We start from the raw sequence: 19,198 nt of genomic DNA, 5'->3' as shown, positions 1-19,198 counted from the left end.
GTAACCATCGCGGTTAATATAAAATGACCGTCTTGGTTAATACCCGCCATTAACCGAGGCGGTTATTTTTCATGCCCGCCTCCAAGGACCTTTTTAAAGGTCACGGTTAATGCTTTTTTTTTGTAGTAGTAGTAGTGAAACACACGGCAGGAGTGGTACACAGAGGTTCTTTTAGCGGAGACTTGATCTGATGCTTAATGCAGTAAGACTGGGAACTCCTGGTCCTAAAACTCTAAAAAAAACTTTGAGCTGATTAATTAAGTTTTTTAATGCTCACAGGGGCCCTAACCATATACTGCTTCGATGGATCAGTAACTGATGGAAGGAACAAGAGCTTGAGGGTGATCCGATGCACTTAAAGCAATTGACAAAATTCGAAGAGGGTTTCTTTGGAAAGGGAAGAAGGACGTCAATGGCAGGCATTGTCTGTTGGCATGGCCCAAAGTTGCAAGACCACAGGAGCTAGGAGGTTTGGGCATTTCCAGTTTACAACAACTGGGCTGGGCTCTAAGAATGCGTTGGCTTGGCTGCAGAAGACAGAACCAGACAAACCTTGGGCTTCCTTTGCCATCCAAGTCCACCCTGCAGTTCATTCCTTCTTCTCTATCGCCATAAAATCAGAGGTAGGTAATGGAAGGAATACCTTGTTCTGGACAGATCGGTGGCTCCATGGACAGAGGCTCGATGATCCTGTGCCGAATTTATTTGGTGCAATCTCATCAAGGGCAAGGAAGCGGACTGTCCAGGATGCTCTCACTGATCAGAGATGGGTTAGAGATATTCGTGGGGCTCTATCTTTGGCTGTCCTAAGAGAATATCTTGCCCTTTGGGACCTCCTCTCAAACATTGTGCTGCACCCAGATATTGAGGATACTCATGTGTGGAAATTCTCCCCCTCAGGGAAGTATTCAGCAAAATCTGCCTATGAGTCCTTGTTCATTGGAGCCACTTCTTTCCGACCTTGGGAAAGAATTTGGAAAAGTTGGGCCCCAAATAAATGCAAATTCTTCATGTGGTTGGCTGCACATAACAGATGTTGGACAGTTGACCGCCTCACTAGAAGAAATTTGCCACATCCAGAACGCTGCCCGCTGTGTGACCAAGCTGAGGAAACGATAGATCATTTACTGGTCTCTTGTATCTTCACCCGACAAGTTTGGTTTAGGATATTACAGAAACTTGGCCTGCAGACCCTAACTCCGGAGGTGGAAACTGCTTCTTTTGATGAATGGTGGGAAACAACAAGCAATAGAGTCGACGGACAGGTTCAAAAGGGTCTGAATTCCATCATCATTCTTGGTGCTTGGTCAATTTGGAATCACCGAAATCGTTGTGTCTTTGATGGAATCTCTCCAAACTTAAATGTTGTTCTATCAGCTGTAGAAGAGGAGATGCACTTATGGAGTTGGGCTGGAGCTAGAGGAATCTCTCATCTCCTCGCTCTGGCACCTTGTTGATCTAGCTTAGGGCTAGTTAGGGTCAGGCCTTTCTTCCTTTATTTAACAGGTGATTAGGCTCTTTTTTGTAAGACATGATTTTTCTTGTCCAGGTTTTTTCCGTAATAAAACCTGGCTGTACGCTGGGTTTCTAAACCATTTTTCTTCTTAATATAATGATACGCAGCTCTCCTGCGTGTTTGAGAAAAAAAATTGAGGGTGATCCGATGGTCTTGGAATTGACTGATGATTTTTTTCTAGTATAATAAAAGAAGAGATCGTGATTTAGTAGAACATCATCTTGCCAAGTTTAGCCGTAACACGCTGAGAATGGGTATGCCAACAAAAGAGGCGTGATGGATCGCATGGCGTTGTGATGATACCTAGTTAAGTAGGGTGGTAGTGGTTCAGGTCTGTCGGTTACTGATTTTATATACTCCCTTCATTCCAAATTATAAGACATTACAATAATTTTGAAGAGTTAAAGTTTTTATGTTTGACCAAATTTATATAATAGAATAATAATATTTATTATTATAAATTAAGTATTATTAGATTCTTTATTAGTTATATTTTTATAGTACATCAATTTGATATTATAAATCTTTATATTTCTTTCTATAATCTTGGTTAAACTTGCGATTGCTTTGACTCTCCAAAATTCTTGGAATGTCTTATAATTTGGAACGGAGGGAGTATATCGGATACATGTAACAATTTGTTGTAGCTACTAGTGCTGACAACATTTATATATGCATATTTTGACTTTTATAGATTTAGTTATGCATCTAGACAACAAATAATATGAATCTAGAAAAATCAAAATGACCTACATCTTAGAACGGACGGAGTAATAAATTTTTAAAACATGCTATGACAATTTAGTTTGTCTTGTCCTAAATCACTCTACGTAAACTTAATTAGTTCCGGACTTCCGGTTAAGTACCAGCTAGGTATGTTAAGAAAGGTTACTCCCTTGGATTTCAAATACCTGAGGTATAGTACAAACGTAGTTTAAAAATAAACTAGCTTGATCTAAACATTATAGGTAGAAAAATGTTGGAGATTATAAATAAGATGCATACATTACTATAGCCTCTGCCAATGTTGATGCAAGCAAACATCACTTTTTTGATAACGTGCTTTATTTACATGTTTCATTAAGAGAACCTCGCAAAACAAAAAAAACAAAAACAAAAAAACAAAAACAAAAAAAAGAAGTTTCTCTGGGAAAAGCGGGACATGATCACATCTGTTCAAAAGCCAAGAGGCCCGAATGAAGAAATAAAGAAAGAAAAAGAGCCGAAACAACACTTAGCAACATTTTGATTATATTTGATCCGTTTCTGACACTGATTTTTTTTTAGCACAATCCGTTTCGGACACTGATGAGAAACGGCTGCGCAAATGTGGCCCGTGGGCCAAATCAAAAGCAATTCCGGTCTCGAAACGGCCCGCCACGTTGCGACAGATATCCAAATCCGGCCCGGTTGGTATTCGGCCCAGTAGACACATTCTCGGCCAGGTTCCGGATCCCGAAGCCCCTGCGCGGGCTCGCCGGTCGCCGCCACCGCCGCATCGCCGGCGGGACGGTGGTCGACCTGTCCGCCCATCCGCTTGCCCGCTTCGCCCTCCTCTTCCAGCTCCCTCTATCCGCCGGCCTCCTCTTTCCTGGCATTGGTGGCGACGGTCGCCACAGGCACGTGCGGTGCGTCGGCGCCTTCGCTGTTCGTTTTCGCGGCGGCGGCGCGGGCGAGGCGGGCGGGACACCATGGCCGTGCGCCTGCGCTGGCCTGGCTCTGGCTGGGTGGCGCCGGCAGAATGCCTTGGCCTCTGATGGCTGCGGAATGCGGAGGCCGGCGGCAGCGCCGCAGCGGCACTACTCTATTTCTGTAAGTTAATAATGTTATTAGTTTTCTTCGTGTACCAACTCGACAGGAGCACTAGATGATTATTGATATGATTGGAGTAGAATTCGCCTACCTGAAAGTGGTGAGCCGTGTCAATATTCTATACTTGAAGCACATTTTTTTTCTCTAATACTAAGTACTAAGGGGAAAAAATACAATAGTGCGAATCATCATTCCTAAGATGAAACCAGGCACGAATACAGCACAAGTACTCCCACTGCTGCTCGATGTTCTTTGTGTCAGTATTGCAAGAATTTACAGTGCTGGAACCCATGAGAAAAACTCAAGTGAAGTGACCAAAGATAACCAAATCCAAAAGTATAATGTAAGCTATTTCTATCCTCGCGCTGCAATCTACTAAATCAGAACTGTTCAATCCTTACCGTGCCCATATATTGAGGAATAAAGTCAGAAGATTTTACGCCAATTGTTCTAAAAGAGCAGAAGTAATGCCATGATATCAGTGTAGCATACACACTGAAACACAGCTGGATATGAGATAATACGATGTGCAGATAAGAGCTACCATTTTGATTATGAAGTGCATGCATTAGTTGTCAAAGAGAATCAATTAAGCCTGGCATGGACAATATGGGCTACTCAGACTAGCCAAGGAGACTGCCTATGAACCATCTCAAAGGCTCACATTTCTGATCCTTCAGCACAAAGGACATAGGCAAGTCATCCTTGGCTATCAGAGGCAGCCCTCATCGCCATGTGAGGCTTCTCCTCTGCGTATCACCTAGCCTAATTGCTTCTTGCTTATCTTGCAGCACTTCTTCCATTCAATACTATTTATATGCGCCTTGTGGAGAGAACCAGATCATATCTTGGTTCTACCAGAATATTTTATTCATCTATTTTGGTAGCAGAATATATTCTAACTTTACCAATATATGCCAAAACCCTTTTAGGCTTCACTGCAGACACGTGTATATGACTAGATGTCAAAGATAGTGAGCATATCGTGAGCTGATCTCCATGTGTACAACTTTAATTTACACATATAGAAAATAAATGTTTCCCTGGTTCCTATGAATTGAGAACATTTTGACTGCCCAAACAAGATTTTGTGATGCTGAAATATGACTAAAGCTAGTTTGGTCAACATCATCTTTGCAAAACAATGAAAGTTCACCTTTCGATCATTGGCTATACCAGTAGACATCATACATAGTTGACAAATTAAGATACCAATCAATATGAGGATGTGGACATCTTTCTGGATGCTTATAATTGTGAATAAGTTTGGTTCTGATCTTCCACTTGGTATTTCTTGGTGAAGAGAGAATTAGTCATATAGAGGAACCTTGAAAGCACAAACTTTTTCAGTTATTATCTCCTCTACACTAATATAGTAAATCGTGCACAGGTTATAAGTTTTTCATAATGCATCCGTGAGAAGCCAACAGACAATTGATACACAAAGACTCATTCACAGAATACTTTATTTGGTTCTTTTCCATATGTTCAGAAGGCCCTGAACATATACTTGTTCCAATGGAGCAGTACTGGGAGGGCACAGCAAAATCGCCACCTAAAACCATCTCAGGGTGCAAATTGACCTGGTTTTTTAAATTCTGGGGATTATTTCCTATCATGACGCGTGCACCCCCTCCATTCTGGTCCAAGGTGGGGGTTGATCTTGTATTTGGACCATTTTTTTCCCTCTTAATACAAAGATACGCAGATCTCCTGCGTGTTCAGGAAGAAGAAAAAAATCCTATCATGACAGTCAACCTCTATTGCTTTTCTTGTTTCTATCAGCGTGACCGTGTTTTACAGGCATGCTAAATCCCAGAAATTGTTGAATGATTAGCGTTGCATCTTTTTGCCTAAGAATGGGCCTGATTGCATGCAAGGTGACATCAAGCATGAATGGTAGTCAGTATAACTGTCTGGTCTTCTTTTATCAATGGATACGGTAGGGTATGTGTTGCTCGTGGCCCTGACCCTGCAGATTAAAACGGTTTTACGACATTCGTAGACAGAACCGGTTCTGATCTTGCCATCTCTACCAGAATATTTTCCAACTTCGCCAAATATTCCGAAGTCCAAACTTGTATGGCTTTGCTGCAAAGATGAGTAGATGCCAAAGATAGTGAGCACATTGTGACCTGATCGCATTGCATGTAGCTTTATGTACATATATAGGAAATAAGGATTTTTCTTGGATCTTACGAATTGAGAACATTTTGACCCTCCGAAAGGGATTTTTTGGTGCTGAAATATGCTGAAAGCTTGCATAACGACAAAAATTTTGATTGCCTTTTGATCATTAGATACGCCAGTAGTTATCATTCACAGTTGACAAATTAAGATACAAATCGGCAAAAGTTCTCCAGTATTCTACTTGTATTTCCTTTTGATGGAAAAGAAATAGGAATATAGGATAAGATTAGTGTGCATAAGCTTTTATTCATTGTCATGCATACATGAGGAACCAGAAGACAAGGGGTAGACACAAAGTAGGAGGACCATAGAGTGTTCAATTCATAGAAGGCTTCGACTAATGTGATTAACATTGTGGGTAACATTTTGGGACCTGACCATCGCTCCCTCCATCCATAAACATAAGGTGTAACTTGCTTTGGTAAAATGTCAAACTTTGCAACTTTTTGTCCTTATTCATGTTTATTGTACAAAGTTACATTGATATCCACATTCAAAGTAATTTTAAGATGGTATTGTTTTGTAGCAATTGGAAATACTGTACGATAAATTAAAGGTGAAAAGCTACATTTATGGACTTTCCCCTACCAAAATGTGGCTTACATTTATGGGCGGAGGGATTATGGTGGCTCAGTAATGGAAGGGGAAAAGGCTTAAAAATGATTCAGCGGATTAAAAACTGGTAAATCTTCACAAATATATTTGCATATGGGGCAGCTAGATAGCTTCATGTTAAATCTGTCACCCAAGAGGTTGATCAGTGCATATCTATGACCTCATGTAGGTACTTTGAGTTACAGAATATTGTGCTGTAAATCATCTCATATAGGAGTATCTTTATCAAGGCGGTGCATGAGCTAACTACCACATTCTTATGTGGTGGCCAACCTCGTTTTCGTCCTTGTTATCAGGCTTATCATGATTGGTAGCATTACATAGATGTGCCTTCAGTTGCAGTATCGATGGATTATTGTTTGTGCTAGTGTGCTTCCATTCCAACTTGGATTACATAGATCTTCAGTTGCAGTTATTTCTTCTTAAGTTAAGATGGAACACAACTCATCAACAATGGATCCATCTGGAAGAGAGGTGAGATTGACATACATTTAAATCTGAAACAGGGATAAAATAGCAGCAGGAACTGGTTGGTAACTGCTATTAGATATTTTTCCCTTTTATTTGGTAGGTTGTCTTGTTTTATAGTTGGTACCAGTAGCATTGTATAATTGTATCTCGCAGTGGCGGCATGTTTCTCGAGCTATTCTTTTTATTAAATTACATAGTGGGTTAAAATTCTTAGAGATGTTAAATGGTTTATATAGTTTCAGAGAAAATTTGGAAGAGATTGGAAATCGGCCAGTTGTCAGCCTTGTTAATTATCCTGTGCCACTGCTGCTAGTTTGTTTATGTTGTTAGATCATACTACGGTTAACAGGGAGAGAGAGAGAGAGGAGAGAGAGCATAAGTTAGCATCGCGTGAGAAACTTGAGAGGAACTAACATACATTTGTTCTCAATGTAGCTTCAGAAATCACACAGAACATGTAAATATGCAAGTAAGGTAGGTGGATATAGCCCAATTAATGATACACATAACACATATATGTTGATGTACATTAACTTGTATTGTACAGGTCATACACAAAGCCAGTACTCATGAAACATTATAGAAACTTCAAAATACTAGGGTGTTAATTGCTGCAGATGGTACAGGAGAGCAAACAACTGAAAATAAACTTCTGTCCTTGTGTGGCATAGCTGAGCTGTGCAAGCGTTACCAAGAAAATGAGGAAGCAATATTAGTGTTAGTAGTACTAGTGTCAGTTAATAAAGTAACAAACATAACAAAATGTTGGTGTATGTGTGTGTGGCCCATATGGCCCAGGTGTTAAGGCCCATCTAGAGGCCCATGTACAGCTACTATATACCCACCCTTCTAGGATTTGGAGGAATACACACTACACATTCTCTCCTATATGGTATCATTAGCCTAGCCTTCTCTCTTCATCTCCCCTGCCGCCGCCGCCGCCGCCGCTTCCATGGCCGGCCGGCCGCCGGCGCCGCCGGCACCACCCCTCTCCTCCTTCCCTCCCATCTCCTCTGTTACAGGCACCTCTGCTCCCGGCACTCTTGCCTCTGCTCCTCTGTTCCAGGCGTCGCGCGCGTGGCCTACCTCTGCTGCCGCCGCTCTTGCCGCCGTCGGGGTGCCCCCCGGCGCTCCCCCTCCGGCCGCCGCCGCTACCCCCCGCGGCCCCCGTGGCCTCCGCGGCCCCCGCCGCCCTCCGCGGCCCCCGCCGCCCTCCGCGGGAAGGAGCCCCTCGTCGCCGAAGCTGCTACGGCCGACGCTGCTCTCGCCGCGGCCCTCCTCGCCGCCAAGTCCGAGGCTGCGGCGGCCAAGGAGCGGGTCCGCGCGGCTGCCCTCGCTTGGGAGCGCGAGCGCTCCGCGGCCGACGCTCTCACTCGCCGGGTCGCCGAGGCGGAGCACTACTTTCGTGTTTCCTCTGGCCAGCAGCCCGTCACCCCCTTCACCGAGCACGGCGCCTATTCTTCCCACCAGGCTCCGTCCTCTGGTTCTGGACCCCGGCTCGACCCGACCGATCTCATGGTCGCCCAACTCCACCTTCAGGCCGCCGGCGTCAAGAACATTAAGGCCTTGGTCTCCGTCCTCCTCGACCCCACGTCCTCCTCCTATGGGCGCTGGCGGGACCACGTCCTCCTCGACACGCCAGTCGAGGCGAGAGACGTGGTGTGGCTGCGCCTCGACAGCGTCGTCATGTCCTGGATCTTTGGGACCATCTCCCTAGATCTGTAGGACATCGTCAGGCCTCACGGCGGCACCGCTCGACAGGCCTGGCTGGTGCTCGAGGGGCAGTTCCTCGGCAACGCCGAGTTCCGTGCTCTCCAGCTCGACGCCTCCTTCCGCACCTTCGAGTAGGGGGACCTCTTCGTTGGTGAGTTCGGCAGGAGGATGAAAGGCATGGCCGATGCTCTTCACAACCTCGGGTCTCCGGTGCCCGACCGGGTCTTGGTGCTCAATATCTCCTACGGGGTCTCAACAGCACCTATGACCACCTGCGGACATGGATCACCCGCCAAAGGCCGTTCCCCTCCTTCCTGTAGGTCCGAGACGACCTCATTCTCGAGGAGATCACGGGTTCCGCGACCGGCTCGTCCTCGTCCTCCTCCACCGCGCTCGTGGCTGCTCCACCGGCTTCCTCCGCCTCGCCAGCCATCTCCCTCCTTGGTGCTCCTCCCACCGGGCAGACCGGGGGGGGGGGGGTGACTTGGTGCTGGCACCGGTGGTGGTGCTGGCACTGGTGGGGGTCGTCGGGGCATGCCGACTCCTGCTCCGGCTCCTGCTTCTGCCCCTGTCTCTGGAGGTATGCTCTAGCCATCCTTCAGCAACTCATGATCAGGGCGCATCTCGATGTGGTCGTTTCAGGGTCGGGGGGGGGGGGCTCGTCCTCAGCTCCAGCCGGCAGCCATGTTCATCGGTGCTGCTCCCCTGTTCGCGCCGTCCTGGACCCCGCCCGCTCAGCCCAGCCAGCAGCCGACCTGGCCTGGGGGGTGGGACCAAGCCGCGCTGGCGCGGTCCTTCAGCACCATGGGGCTGACGCCGCTGGTCAACACCGAATGGATCGCCGACTCGAGTGCCTCCTTCCACACCACCCCAGATGCCGGTATCCTCCCTTCTGTCCGACCCCCACATCTCTCTTGTCCTTTTTCCATCATGGTTGGCGATGGGTCTTGTCTTCCTGTCACCGCCGTGGGTTCTGCTCCTGGTTCTTTCCGTCTTCCCAATGTTCTTGTTGCTCCTCAGATGATTTATAATCTTCTTTTCATTCGCCAGTTTACTGCTGATAATTCTTATTCCATCGAATTTGACTCCTCTGGTCTTACTGTGAAGGATTCGGCTTCCCGGCGTCCGCTCCTCCGATGTGATAGCTCGGGGGCCCTTTACACCCTTCGTCTTCCTGCTTTCGCTGCTCCGTATTCGACTTCTTCTTCGTCTGCTGCCTTTGCCGCGATACCGTCTTCCACCACTTGGCACCGCCGGCTTGGTCACCCCGGCCGCGACATTTTGGCTTAGCTCAGTTGTAGTACCGATGTTCCGTGTACTAGGGCTCCTGCTGAGCACCTCTGTCATGCGTGCCAGTTAGGTCGTCATGTTAGACTTCCTTTTTCTTCTTCTTCGCATGCCTTTGATCTTGTTCACTGTGACCTGTGGACCTCTCTTGTACTCAACATTTCTGGCTATAAATACTATCTGGTGGTGGTTGATGATTTCTCTCATTACTCTTGGACTTTTCCTTTGCGCGCCAAATCTGAGACCTTTCCCACCCTCCTCCACTTCTTTGCTTGGATGTCCACTCAGTTCAGCCTCACCATTAAGGCCGTCCAGTGTGACAACGGGCGTGAGTTCGACAACTTCACCTCCCGTTCTTTCTTCCTCTCTCAGGGTGTTCAGCTGCGTATGTCTTGTCCGTATACCTCTCCCCAGAACGGCAAGGCTGAGCGGATTATTCGCACGACGAACGACGTCATGCGCACCCTTTTGATCCAGGCCTCTCTGCCTCCCCGCTTCTGGGCTGAGAGTCTCCACACCGCCACCTACTTGCTTAACCGTCTTCCGTCCACTGCTTCCTCTTCTCCCACTCCACACCACGCTCTTTTCGGTACCCCTCCTCGCTACGACCACCTTCGTGTCTTTCGGGTGTGCATGTTATCCTAACATCTCCGCTACTGCTCCTCACAAGCTGGCGCCCTGCTCGACACGGTGTGTGTTTCTTGGTTACTCCCCTGACCACAAGGGGTACTGCTGCTTTGAACTCACCTCTCGTCGGGTCCTCATCTCCCGACACGTTGTGTTTGACGAGTCGGATTTCCCCTACTCCACCTCCTCTACACCTTCCCCTGACCCCGAGTTGGAGTCCCTGTTTTCGCCTGACCCGGTGGTTCAGCCACCTTTGTCTGTCTATTCTTTCCCTGCAGGTTTTTCTGGTACACCGGTACCGCTTCCGGTGATCCCTGCTGCGCCACGTGCGACCCCGGTGCCTGCTATCGCGCCACGCACGGCCCCAGGACCTCCTGTCGTGCCACGCGCAGCCCCGGTGTCTCCTGCTGCGCCACGCGTGGCCCCGACGCCTCCTACGGTGCTTGCGCGCTACGCCCAGCCAATGCAGGTGTACCGGCGTCGTTCGGTGCCAGCACCGGCGCCGGACCTGCGGCCTCCAACTCCGGCACCGGAGTCTCCACCGCCACCTACACCAGAGCCGTTGCCGCAGCCGCCTCCGCCGACTCGCTCTCGAGTCGAGCCGGCTGTGTACCACCCACCAGTCATCCATCGAGACCCTCGCCATATTCATCCCATGGTGACTCAGCGGATGGCTTCTCAGCCCGCGACTCTCTCCGCCACCGAGGGAGAGCCGCGGATCTCTCCGGTACCCTCCTCTGTTCGCGACGCCCTGGCGGATCCTCACTGGCGTCGCGCGATAGAAGAGGAGTACGTGGCTCTTCTTGCCAACCAGACGTGGGACCTCGTGCCGCGTCTGTCTGGTTGCAATGTGGTCACTGGCAAGTGGACTGGACGCATAAGCGTCGGACTGATGGCACACTGGATCGCTACAAGGCTCGCTGGGTTCTCCAGGGCTTCAGTCCAGTGGTGAAGCCTGCTACTGTGCGCACGGTCCTCTCGCTCGCTCTCTCTCTCGCTCTTGGTCTGTGCACCAACTGGATGTGAAGAATGCGTTTCTCCATGGCACTTTTTTAGAGACAGTCTACTGCAGTCAGCCAGCAGAATTTGTGGACTCCAGTCGTCCGGACATGGTCTGTCGGCTCAACAAGTCTCTCTATAGTCTGAAGTAGGCTCCTCGGGCTTGGTATTCTTGGTTTGCCACGTTCTTGCTGACATTGGGGTTCACCGAGGCCAAGTCTGACACTTCTCTGTTCAGCTACCGCCGTGGGGATGAGACTGCCTACCTGCTGCTCTATGTTGATAACATTGTGCTCACAACCTCCAGTCAGCAGTTACTTCAGCGCATCATCTCCTCTCTGCAGCAGAAGTTTGCTATGAAGGATCTTGGTCAGCTCCATCACTTTCTGGGTGTCACTGTTGAGCCTCGCCCGTCTGGCCTTCTCCTTCACCAGCGGCAGTATGCTCTTGATATTCTGGTTAGCTCCATCACTTTCTGGGTGTCACTGATTGCAAGCCATGCTCCACTCCTGTCGACACTCAGTCGAAGCTGTCTGCTGATCTGGGTGCTCCCGTGGCTGATCCTACTGCATACCGGAGTCTTGCCGGTGCCTTGCAGTACCTTACTGTCGAGGCTCTAGAAGGAGGGCCACAGCCGGGTGGCGTAGTGCACCCGCCTAATCTCAGATGTTGGTTACTCAGGGAAGCACAAGCGATTCGTCAGATCTACTCATGAAGTAAGCACATAAGAACACTCGAGGATTTAGAATGGTTCGGGCCGCCAAAGCGTAATACCCTACGTCCACTGAGAGTTGTATTGCTCTTGTGTCTGTGGATGAGTCTATCCTCCGCCTCTAAGTCCCTCTTGAGACCTCGGCCTTTCTCTAGCGGGCGTCCCCCTTTTATAGCGCAAGGAGGACGCGTACACAGGCGTTGGACCCCGACAGGTGGGCCCAATAAGGATGTATAGAATACCATGAAAAAGACATTAATGGCGCTACAGTGGTTGAGAATCTCTTCGCCGGATACGCTTCATCGCACTGTAGGCTCTCTGACCGAGGGGGGTCTTCACCTGTCCCATCAGCGAGGCGCCCGTTGAGGCGGTGTAGGTTGCGGCGTAGACTGTTGGGTCTACCGCGTAGGCGTTATGATACTCCGTCGCCGAGCTGTCGTGTCTAACTGGCGTTGCAAACTGACGCGCGTGGCGTAGGCGGCGCCAGAGGCTGCACTGTGCGCTTTGTTAACGCGCGGTCAACAGTACAGCCTGGCAAAAGTCGCATTGAGCTCTGCTGTGGCAGAGCGCACTTACATGTCCCGTATTGAATGCGGTAGGTGGGCGAGTCTTCCCGAGGAAGCTTCGCGGCCGTGTGCATGCCTGCGCCTGCGGACGCGTGGCGGCTCCGGACCCCCCCAGGCGGGGTGTTTGTTCCCTCCTCGCTGAGGGGTCCGGATAGTATATGGGAGTCCGGGACCCCGCGGGGGGTCCGGGGCCCCGGCTGTTTTGGTTGAGTGCTCCCATCTCCGGGACACGTGGCGTCACCGGACCCTTCCCTAGCAAGGGACGGGTCCGGGGCCGCTGACCGGGTGAGAAGGACCTCGGACCCCAGGGGTCCGGCTGCTCAGCCCCTTAGGGCGTAGTTACGGATAACTACGCGAGTCTTGACATAGCAAGAGGGGGTACCCTAGTCCAGAGGTACCGACACTTACTTTCACCAGGCCGGACCTCACATATGCCGTTCAGCATGTCTACCTTCATATGCATGATCCCTGGGAGTCACATCTTGCTGCGCTGAAGCGTCTACTCCGCTACGTTCGTGGCACTGTTGATTTCGTCCTGGTTCTTCACCGCTCTCCCTCTGCTGAGCTGGTTGTTTACACCGACGCTGACTGGGCTGGATGTCCGGACACTTGCCTCTCCACTTCCGGCTATGCCGTCTTCCTGGGCGGCAACCTTGTCTCCTGGTCATCCAAGCGGCAACCGGTTGTCTCCCGCTCCAGTGCCGAGGCGGAGTACTGTGCTGTCGCTAACGGCGTGGCGGATGCGTCTTGGCTACGACAGCCCTTGGCGGAGCTCCATAGCCCGCTCGCCAAGAGCACGCTCGTCTACTGCGACAACGTCAGCACCGTGTATCTCTGCACCAACCCCGTTCAGCATCAGCGGACGAAGCATGTGGAGATCGACTTGCACTTCGTTCGCGACAGGGTCGCTATCGGCGATGTTCGGGTCCTCCATGTCCCGACCACCTCCCAGTTTGCTGACATCTTCACCAAGGGTCTCCCCTCCTCGACTTTCTCGGAGTTTCGCTCCAGCCTCAACGTAGCAGGTGGCTAGTTGTGGCTGCGGGGGGAGGGGGGTTGCCCTGTGTGTGCTTTCTTTGTTGTTCAGTCTTGAACTCCGCTGCGCCGGTAGTTCAGAGTTCAGACTGCGGGGGGTGTTGGTGTATGTGTGTGTGGCCTATATGGCCCAGGTGTTAAGGCACATCTAGAGGCCCATGTACAACTACTATATACCCACCCTTTTAGGGTTTGGAGGAATACACACTACTCATTCTCTCCTACACAAAACACCAAGAAAGTCTTCCATTTTACATTTTACCTCTTAGACTGAGAAGCTAGATGCAACCAAAGTCTTCATACCTGTACGGACCACTGCATTTCAGAGATGTGCATCTTGTGTCTATGAATTTGTATGGAGATCAAGTGAGTAAAAATCAAAAGCATACATCGCAGGTTTCTCTTTTCGGGTGGTATCTTGATTCACCCGCAAATCAAAGATGCACAACTTCCCTGGGCATTTCTTTAAAAGAAACAGGGCCTGACCCAACGAGGTAAAGGACTGGCATAAAGGATAAGAGCTATCCAGGCTAGACAAGGAGACTGCCTATGACATCAGTCACCTGCCTGCTTGACAGTATGCAAGCAGATGAGCAAGCAACGCCTCAGGCAAATCATCCTTGGCTATCAGGACCAGACATTTATCACCATGCAAGGCCTCACCTTGTCCTCTATAGCCACTTGGTTGGCTTGTGTACTGCCATGAATACAACATGGCACTGCATGCCTATTTATAGTCTGATACTCTGATGCCATGTTATGGCAGCAGGCTGGGCATGTATGGGCTGAGTAGAGCCCAAAACGGAGGCCCGTGGTACTGTTCATGCGGCTACAGTACGCGTGAATAGTACCATGGGTGATTAGGGTTCAGCTAGGGCGCCTAGTCTATAAAGGTAGCGTGAGTCCTAGGGTTAGAGTTATCGAAGAAGAATAGAACCAGTCTTAGGCGGCCTGTTCTTTGGCAATCTGGCCGGGTTTTCTGCCCGGCCAGGCATTCTAGTCTTCCTGATCTAGTCAGTCCATAACAAATTGGTATCAGAGATCTAGCGCAGGGGCATCGTCATACACCATGACCGGCCCTAGCATCGATCCTGCGACCCTCTCCACCATATCTGCCAAGATCGACTACGCCCTCACGCAACTCTCCATCATCAACGAGAAGCTGGATTCCCACGAGGAGCGCCTTGCGCGCCTGGAGAAATTCCAGCAAGCGAAGAAAGTGGATCGCTGCTCAGGCGGGCGACGCTGGCCGGCGGCTACATCATCGACGGCGCCCCGTCTGCTGCACTGCCATCCTCAACAACATCGTCAGCAGCCGTAGCGGTGCCAGCGCAGTTCCACACTGCTGCACAATTTACTGCAACGGCGGCGGCGGCGGACATCGGCGGCGGCGAGCTGTCTGTCGGCGTGACCGCTAGTACCTTGCTTGCCCCTACGGTCGTCTCTGCACTAGCGGCGGGGGCGGCAACAGCACCATTGGCGGCCAAGGTGGAGATCTCCGCCGCGGCATCCGCGTCGGCGGCGTCCTTGTCCTGTTCCTCCGCCGCTATTCAATGCTACGTGCCGCTGCATCAGAGGGCCAAGGCCAAGGCGGAGGCTTCCGCCACAGCGTCCGCGTTGGCAGTGCCCTCGTCCTCATCCTCTGCCCACCTTTTCTCAGCCGCCGATGAACGACAAGGACTGGGTGCCATCCTTGCTCCAGACGTACACGCTCGCGGCGGCGGCGGCTATCTCATGAGCTGCCCTGAGGAGCAGGTTAGAGGAGTAGGCCCGTGGTGGGTTGCTTTGTGCATGTTGGACATGCCTTATGGGCCGGTGGATTGGTTCCTCCCCACAGCGCCAGCCCATAGGATGCCAGCAACTGGGCGTTGTTTGCTGTATGGGCTGTTGCGCTGTTGATGCTGCTTCGTGACAACTTCAACCCGTGTGCAGTCCATTGCAGAGCTGCTACTTCCGTGGGATCCAAGGAAGCCTTGGATTTTTGTTCTTCGCATGGAGAGAGAGGAAGGATGCGATGATCACATGGAAGCAGATTAGTATTTTTTTTCCATCACAAATAATATCAAGCCGAGATGTAAAAGGCTTGTTTATAGGTATTAGCTTTGTGTCGAGTCAAGTTAGCATGCAGCTCGTGGGCGAGCTGCTTCGAAAGGAGGGGAGTAGTGTTATGGCAGCAGGCTGGGCCTGTATGGGCTGAGTAGAGCCCAAACGGGAGGCTGTGGTACTGTTCAGACGGCTACAGTATGCGTGAACAGTACCATGGATGATTAGGGTTTAGTTAGGGCGCCTAGTCTATAAAGGTGGCCTGAGTCCTAGGGTTAGAGTTATCGAAGAAGAATAGAACCAGCTTTAGGCGGCCTGTTCTTCGGCGATCTGGCCGGGTTTCCTAGGCACCGAACTGAGCTGTGCGTACGTTATCGAGAAAATGTGCATGCAATATCAGTATTAGCAGTACTAGTGTCAGTTCATCAATTAGCAAATACCAAGGCCTCAAACTCTTCCATTTTCACATTTTTCCTCTGAAACTGAGAAGCTAGATGTGATCCAAAGTCTTCATGAATGTAGTGAACACCCAATATGGAGACCAAGGGAGTTAAAATCAAAACCATATATTTGTGGCAGAACCTTAATTCACATATCAAAGACAGAGTTCTTCGGGATATTAATTTTGAAAAAGAGAAGGTACCCAAGCGGTGAAGGCCTGGCATGAAGGATAAGAACCGTCCGGGCTAGCCAAGGATACTGCCTATGAGATCAGTTGCTTGCCTGCCCCAACAACATACAAGCAACAGAGCGAGTCCACAGGCAAGTCATCCTTGGCTACCAGGATGGTCAGCTCTTATCACCATGCAAGGCCTCCCCTCTCCTTCCTCTATCTCGTGTCAGCCTTTTGCCCTTAACATTCCCATCATCTGGCTAAACTGCAATGCACTTGGCTTGGCTTGTGAACTGCCATGCATACATCGAGCTGCATGACTATATATAGCTGCATACCTCCTGCAAAGGACATGCGCGGCTGATCAGAAACATGCATGCATTTGCATGCCAGGAGAATATGTTCTTGCGAATGATTGGGGTCCCTTTTCGGCGCCGTTTGTGGTTGCAAAGTTACATGGGAATCTTCCAGCTCATCATGTATGTAAATTGGAAGCAATGACTATGACCGATGTACAAAGACAGCTAAGTTGACCTTGGCCACATAACAGAGATGAACACATCACTTATGGATCGGAGCTAGTTATCGGTCGATTGGAAGAAGATGCGTCAATAAAAATTTTCTTTTTCATAGTCAGTGAATTTGCCTGGCATTGACTAAATGCAGAGAACATGGTATTGGCCTACGATTGATATCATATCTTTATTTGCCCGCCAACCAAAAATATTCGCTATATGCCTTAACAGATTTGGCAATGGGAATAGTTCCTGCTTATCGCTCCATGTCAAAAAGGCAGCAATGCTGACCTTTGAACACAAGTGAAGATTGATTGTAGATGTGTTCATGCGTGGTAAAGAGCTCTGTTTTACAGATTTTCTTATAAGCTTATGAGTCCATATTTTCTTGACAGGTAGGACGCAATTCTGTGGACAGGATTGCTCAACCAGCTAACTACTTGCATGCTGTGAGTATCCCTGGTGGCTGGTGCCATCATCCTGTGGGTGCAGGTAATACCTGTTCAGGAGCTGAATGCTCGATGGTGATGGAGGTTTGGAGGGTTTTAACTTCATATCTGGAAATTAAGTAAACCACTTTTTTCTGTTAGTTTGGTTTGGTTATATTCAATAGTTAATCTTGTGGAACTGGTGCAAATCTGTAGAAGAATTCACTTTTCGAATTCGCAAAGCTTCTCCCTAGTTCTGTTGACTGATTAATGCCTATATGTATTGTGAAATTACTTATAAACCTAGTAACCTTATGTTGCTAAATAAGTTTGGCTTAGGACAAACCTAAATGTCTAAAACTACTTTATAATTGTGATTAGAGGGGGTATTAGAAAGTGATAGGCCAACTCATGTTATTCTTCGAATTAAACTAAGTTCTACTCCCTGTCTGACTATGCACCTGGACGGGTACTCTCTTGTCCAGGTACACAGAGAATGTTGTAAGCACCATGAGCTGACTAGGGCCTAAGTTCGGGGTTATTTTTTTAGTTCAAATCTGACACAGGCACGCACTCACACCATACTAATTGAGTCATTGTTATTGGTTATATATCAATATCTTGGCCATCAGTGGCCCTCCATAACCTGGCCATTACTGGTCCTGATAGCAGATCAAATCTGAATGTATAGTACTTTTGTAGCCTGTATTCATTAAGAATAGCTTAGATGATATTAACTTGTATTCATTAGGCTAGATTAGAGGACATTATAGTCTTTAATCTTTCCATGTCTCTACACTCACGTCGATATAAGTACAGACCATGTCAATAGAGAAATCATCCCTGCAAGTATTCTACCTTCTCTCACTTATGCTCATATATACTGTTAGATAAGTCCCACATTAGTGCGTCCCTGTATCTATCTATATACTAGATAGGACTAGATATAGCCCCCCCCCCCCCCCACGGGGTGATCTCGACCATCGATGGGATCATACGGAGGGTTTTCTAGCCCCCTGTGGCTGCTTAGGTGTTAAGAGTCTAGTAGCATATTCCCTAGAATATGCTTTTTTGGGTCTATATATGTAAGACTGCCCTTTGGGCTTAATGGGTTGAGAGAAATCAGATTATTGGGCCAACATATACATCCATGTTGGTGTGTCCTTGCACATGCCTAAATAAAATTAGAGGCCTAACTTCACATAGCACCGAGAGGCCTACGTTTTGACCACTGACGTGTGCATGCATGTACTATTTCGTCCTCAGATTTTATCCAAGGAAAATATGACCGCTTGGGTGGACAGGTTCCATGCACCAGAGTAAACTAACTCAAACGAAATTTATATTGATTATTAATTTGAAAGAAATTTAATAGCATAGTCCTATTGAAGGTGCCAGACATCTTCATGTTCATGCAACATATATTTTTAGTTAGCTGAATAAAGAAGGTAGAGCTATCCTGTACTACTGCTAATATATACCTCGTGTACCTCTGTAATACATGCATCTCCATACGGTAATATATATGCAAATGAACGATCTCAGAATGCACTCCCTTCACATATATACCCCCTATAAACCAGCTAAGTACACAAGTAGTGTTCTCCAGAAGTCACATATATGCATACAAAAAGATGCAAGTCTAGCATGAGCAATAAGAGCCACTCAGGCTAGCCAAGGAGACTGCCCATGAGACCACTCAAAGCCTCAATATCGCTGATCCTCCAGAGAGGACACAGGCAAGTCATCCTTGGCTATCAGAGCCAAACTCTTTATCCCCATGTAAGGCTTGCTATCTCACCACTCTTCTCCTTCTCCTTCTCCCCCTTTTCTTATTATGTGTTCCAGTGCTTCGTTCTACTTCTACCACTCCTATTTATAGCAAGCAAAAGCAAGGAGCATAATGTTCGCTGTGGTCGGTCGATCTGTATATATATATGCCCATCTGTATATATATATATATGCCCATCAAGAATACTTCTGTTATGATTTCTACCCATGAAGAATCCATTCCCTTGCAAATGCATATATGTTGCAGGTAACCAATTGCAGGCCA

At 48.7% G+C, this 19,198-nt stretch overlaps 1 protein-coding gene across 2 annotated transcripts; it reads left to right on the top strand.

Moving 5' to 3' along the window:
• Positions 1 to 2,792: 2,792 nt before the first annotated feature.
• On the top strand, positions 2,793 to 17,467 carry LOC120713014. 2 transcript variants are annotated; one of them, XM_039998972.1, is made up of 2 exons: positions 2,793 to 3,328; positions 17,114 to 17,467. In XM_039998972.1, the coding sequence occupies exons 1-2, from the start codon at positions 2,825 to 2,827 to the stop codon at positions 17,165 to 17,167; spliced, it is 558 nt and encodes a 185-aa protein (XP_039854906.1). In that variant the 5' UTR covers positions 2,793 to 2,824; the 3' UTR covers positions 17,168 to 17,467. The 2 variants fall into 2 exon arrangements, with proteins under 2 accessions (XP_039854906.1, XP_039854905.1); XM_039998971.1 differs by having other exon boundaries at positions 17,110 to 17,467.
• Positions 17,468 to 19,198: the final 1,731 nt, after the last annotated feature.

Source organism: Panicum virgatum, chromosome 6K (genome assembly GCF_016808335.1).
Source record: "Panicum virgatum strain AP13 chromosome 6K, P.virgatum_v5, whole genome shotgun sequence".
NCBI lineage: Eukaryota > Viridiplantae > Streptophyta > Magnoliopsida > Poales > Poaceae > Panicum > Panicum virgatum.
Note: the sequence above shows the minus strand (reverse complement) of the source record. Positions and strands in the feature narration are given on the sequence as shown.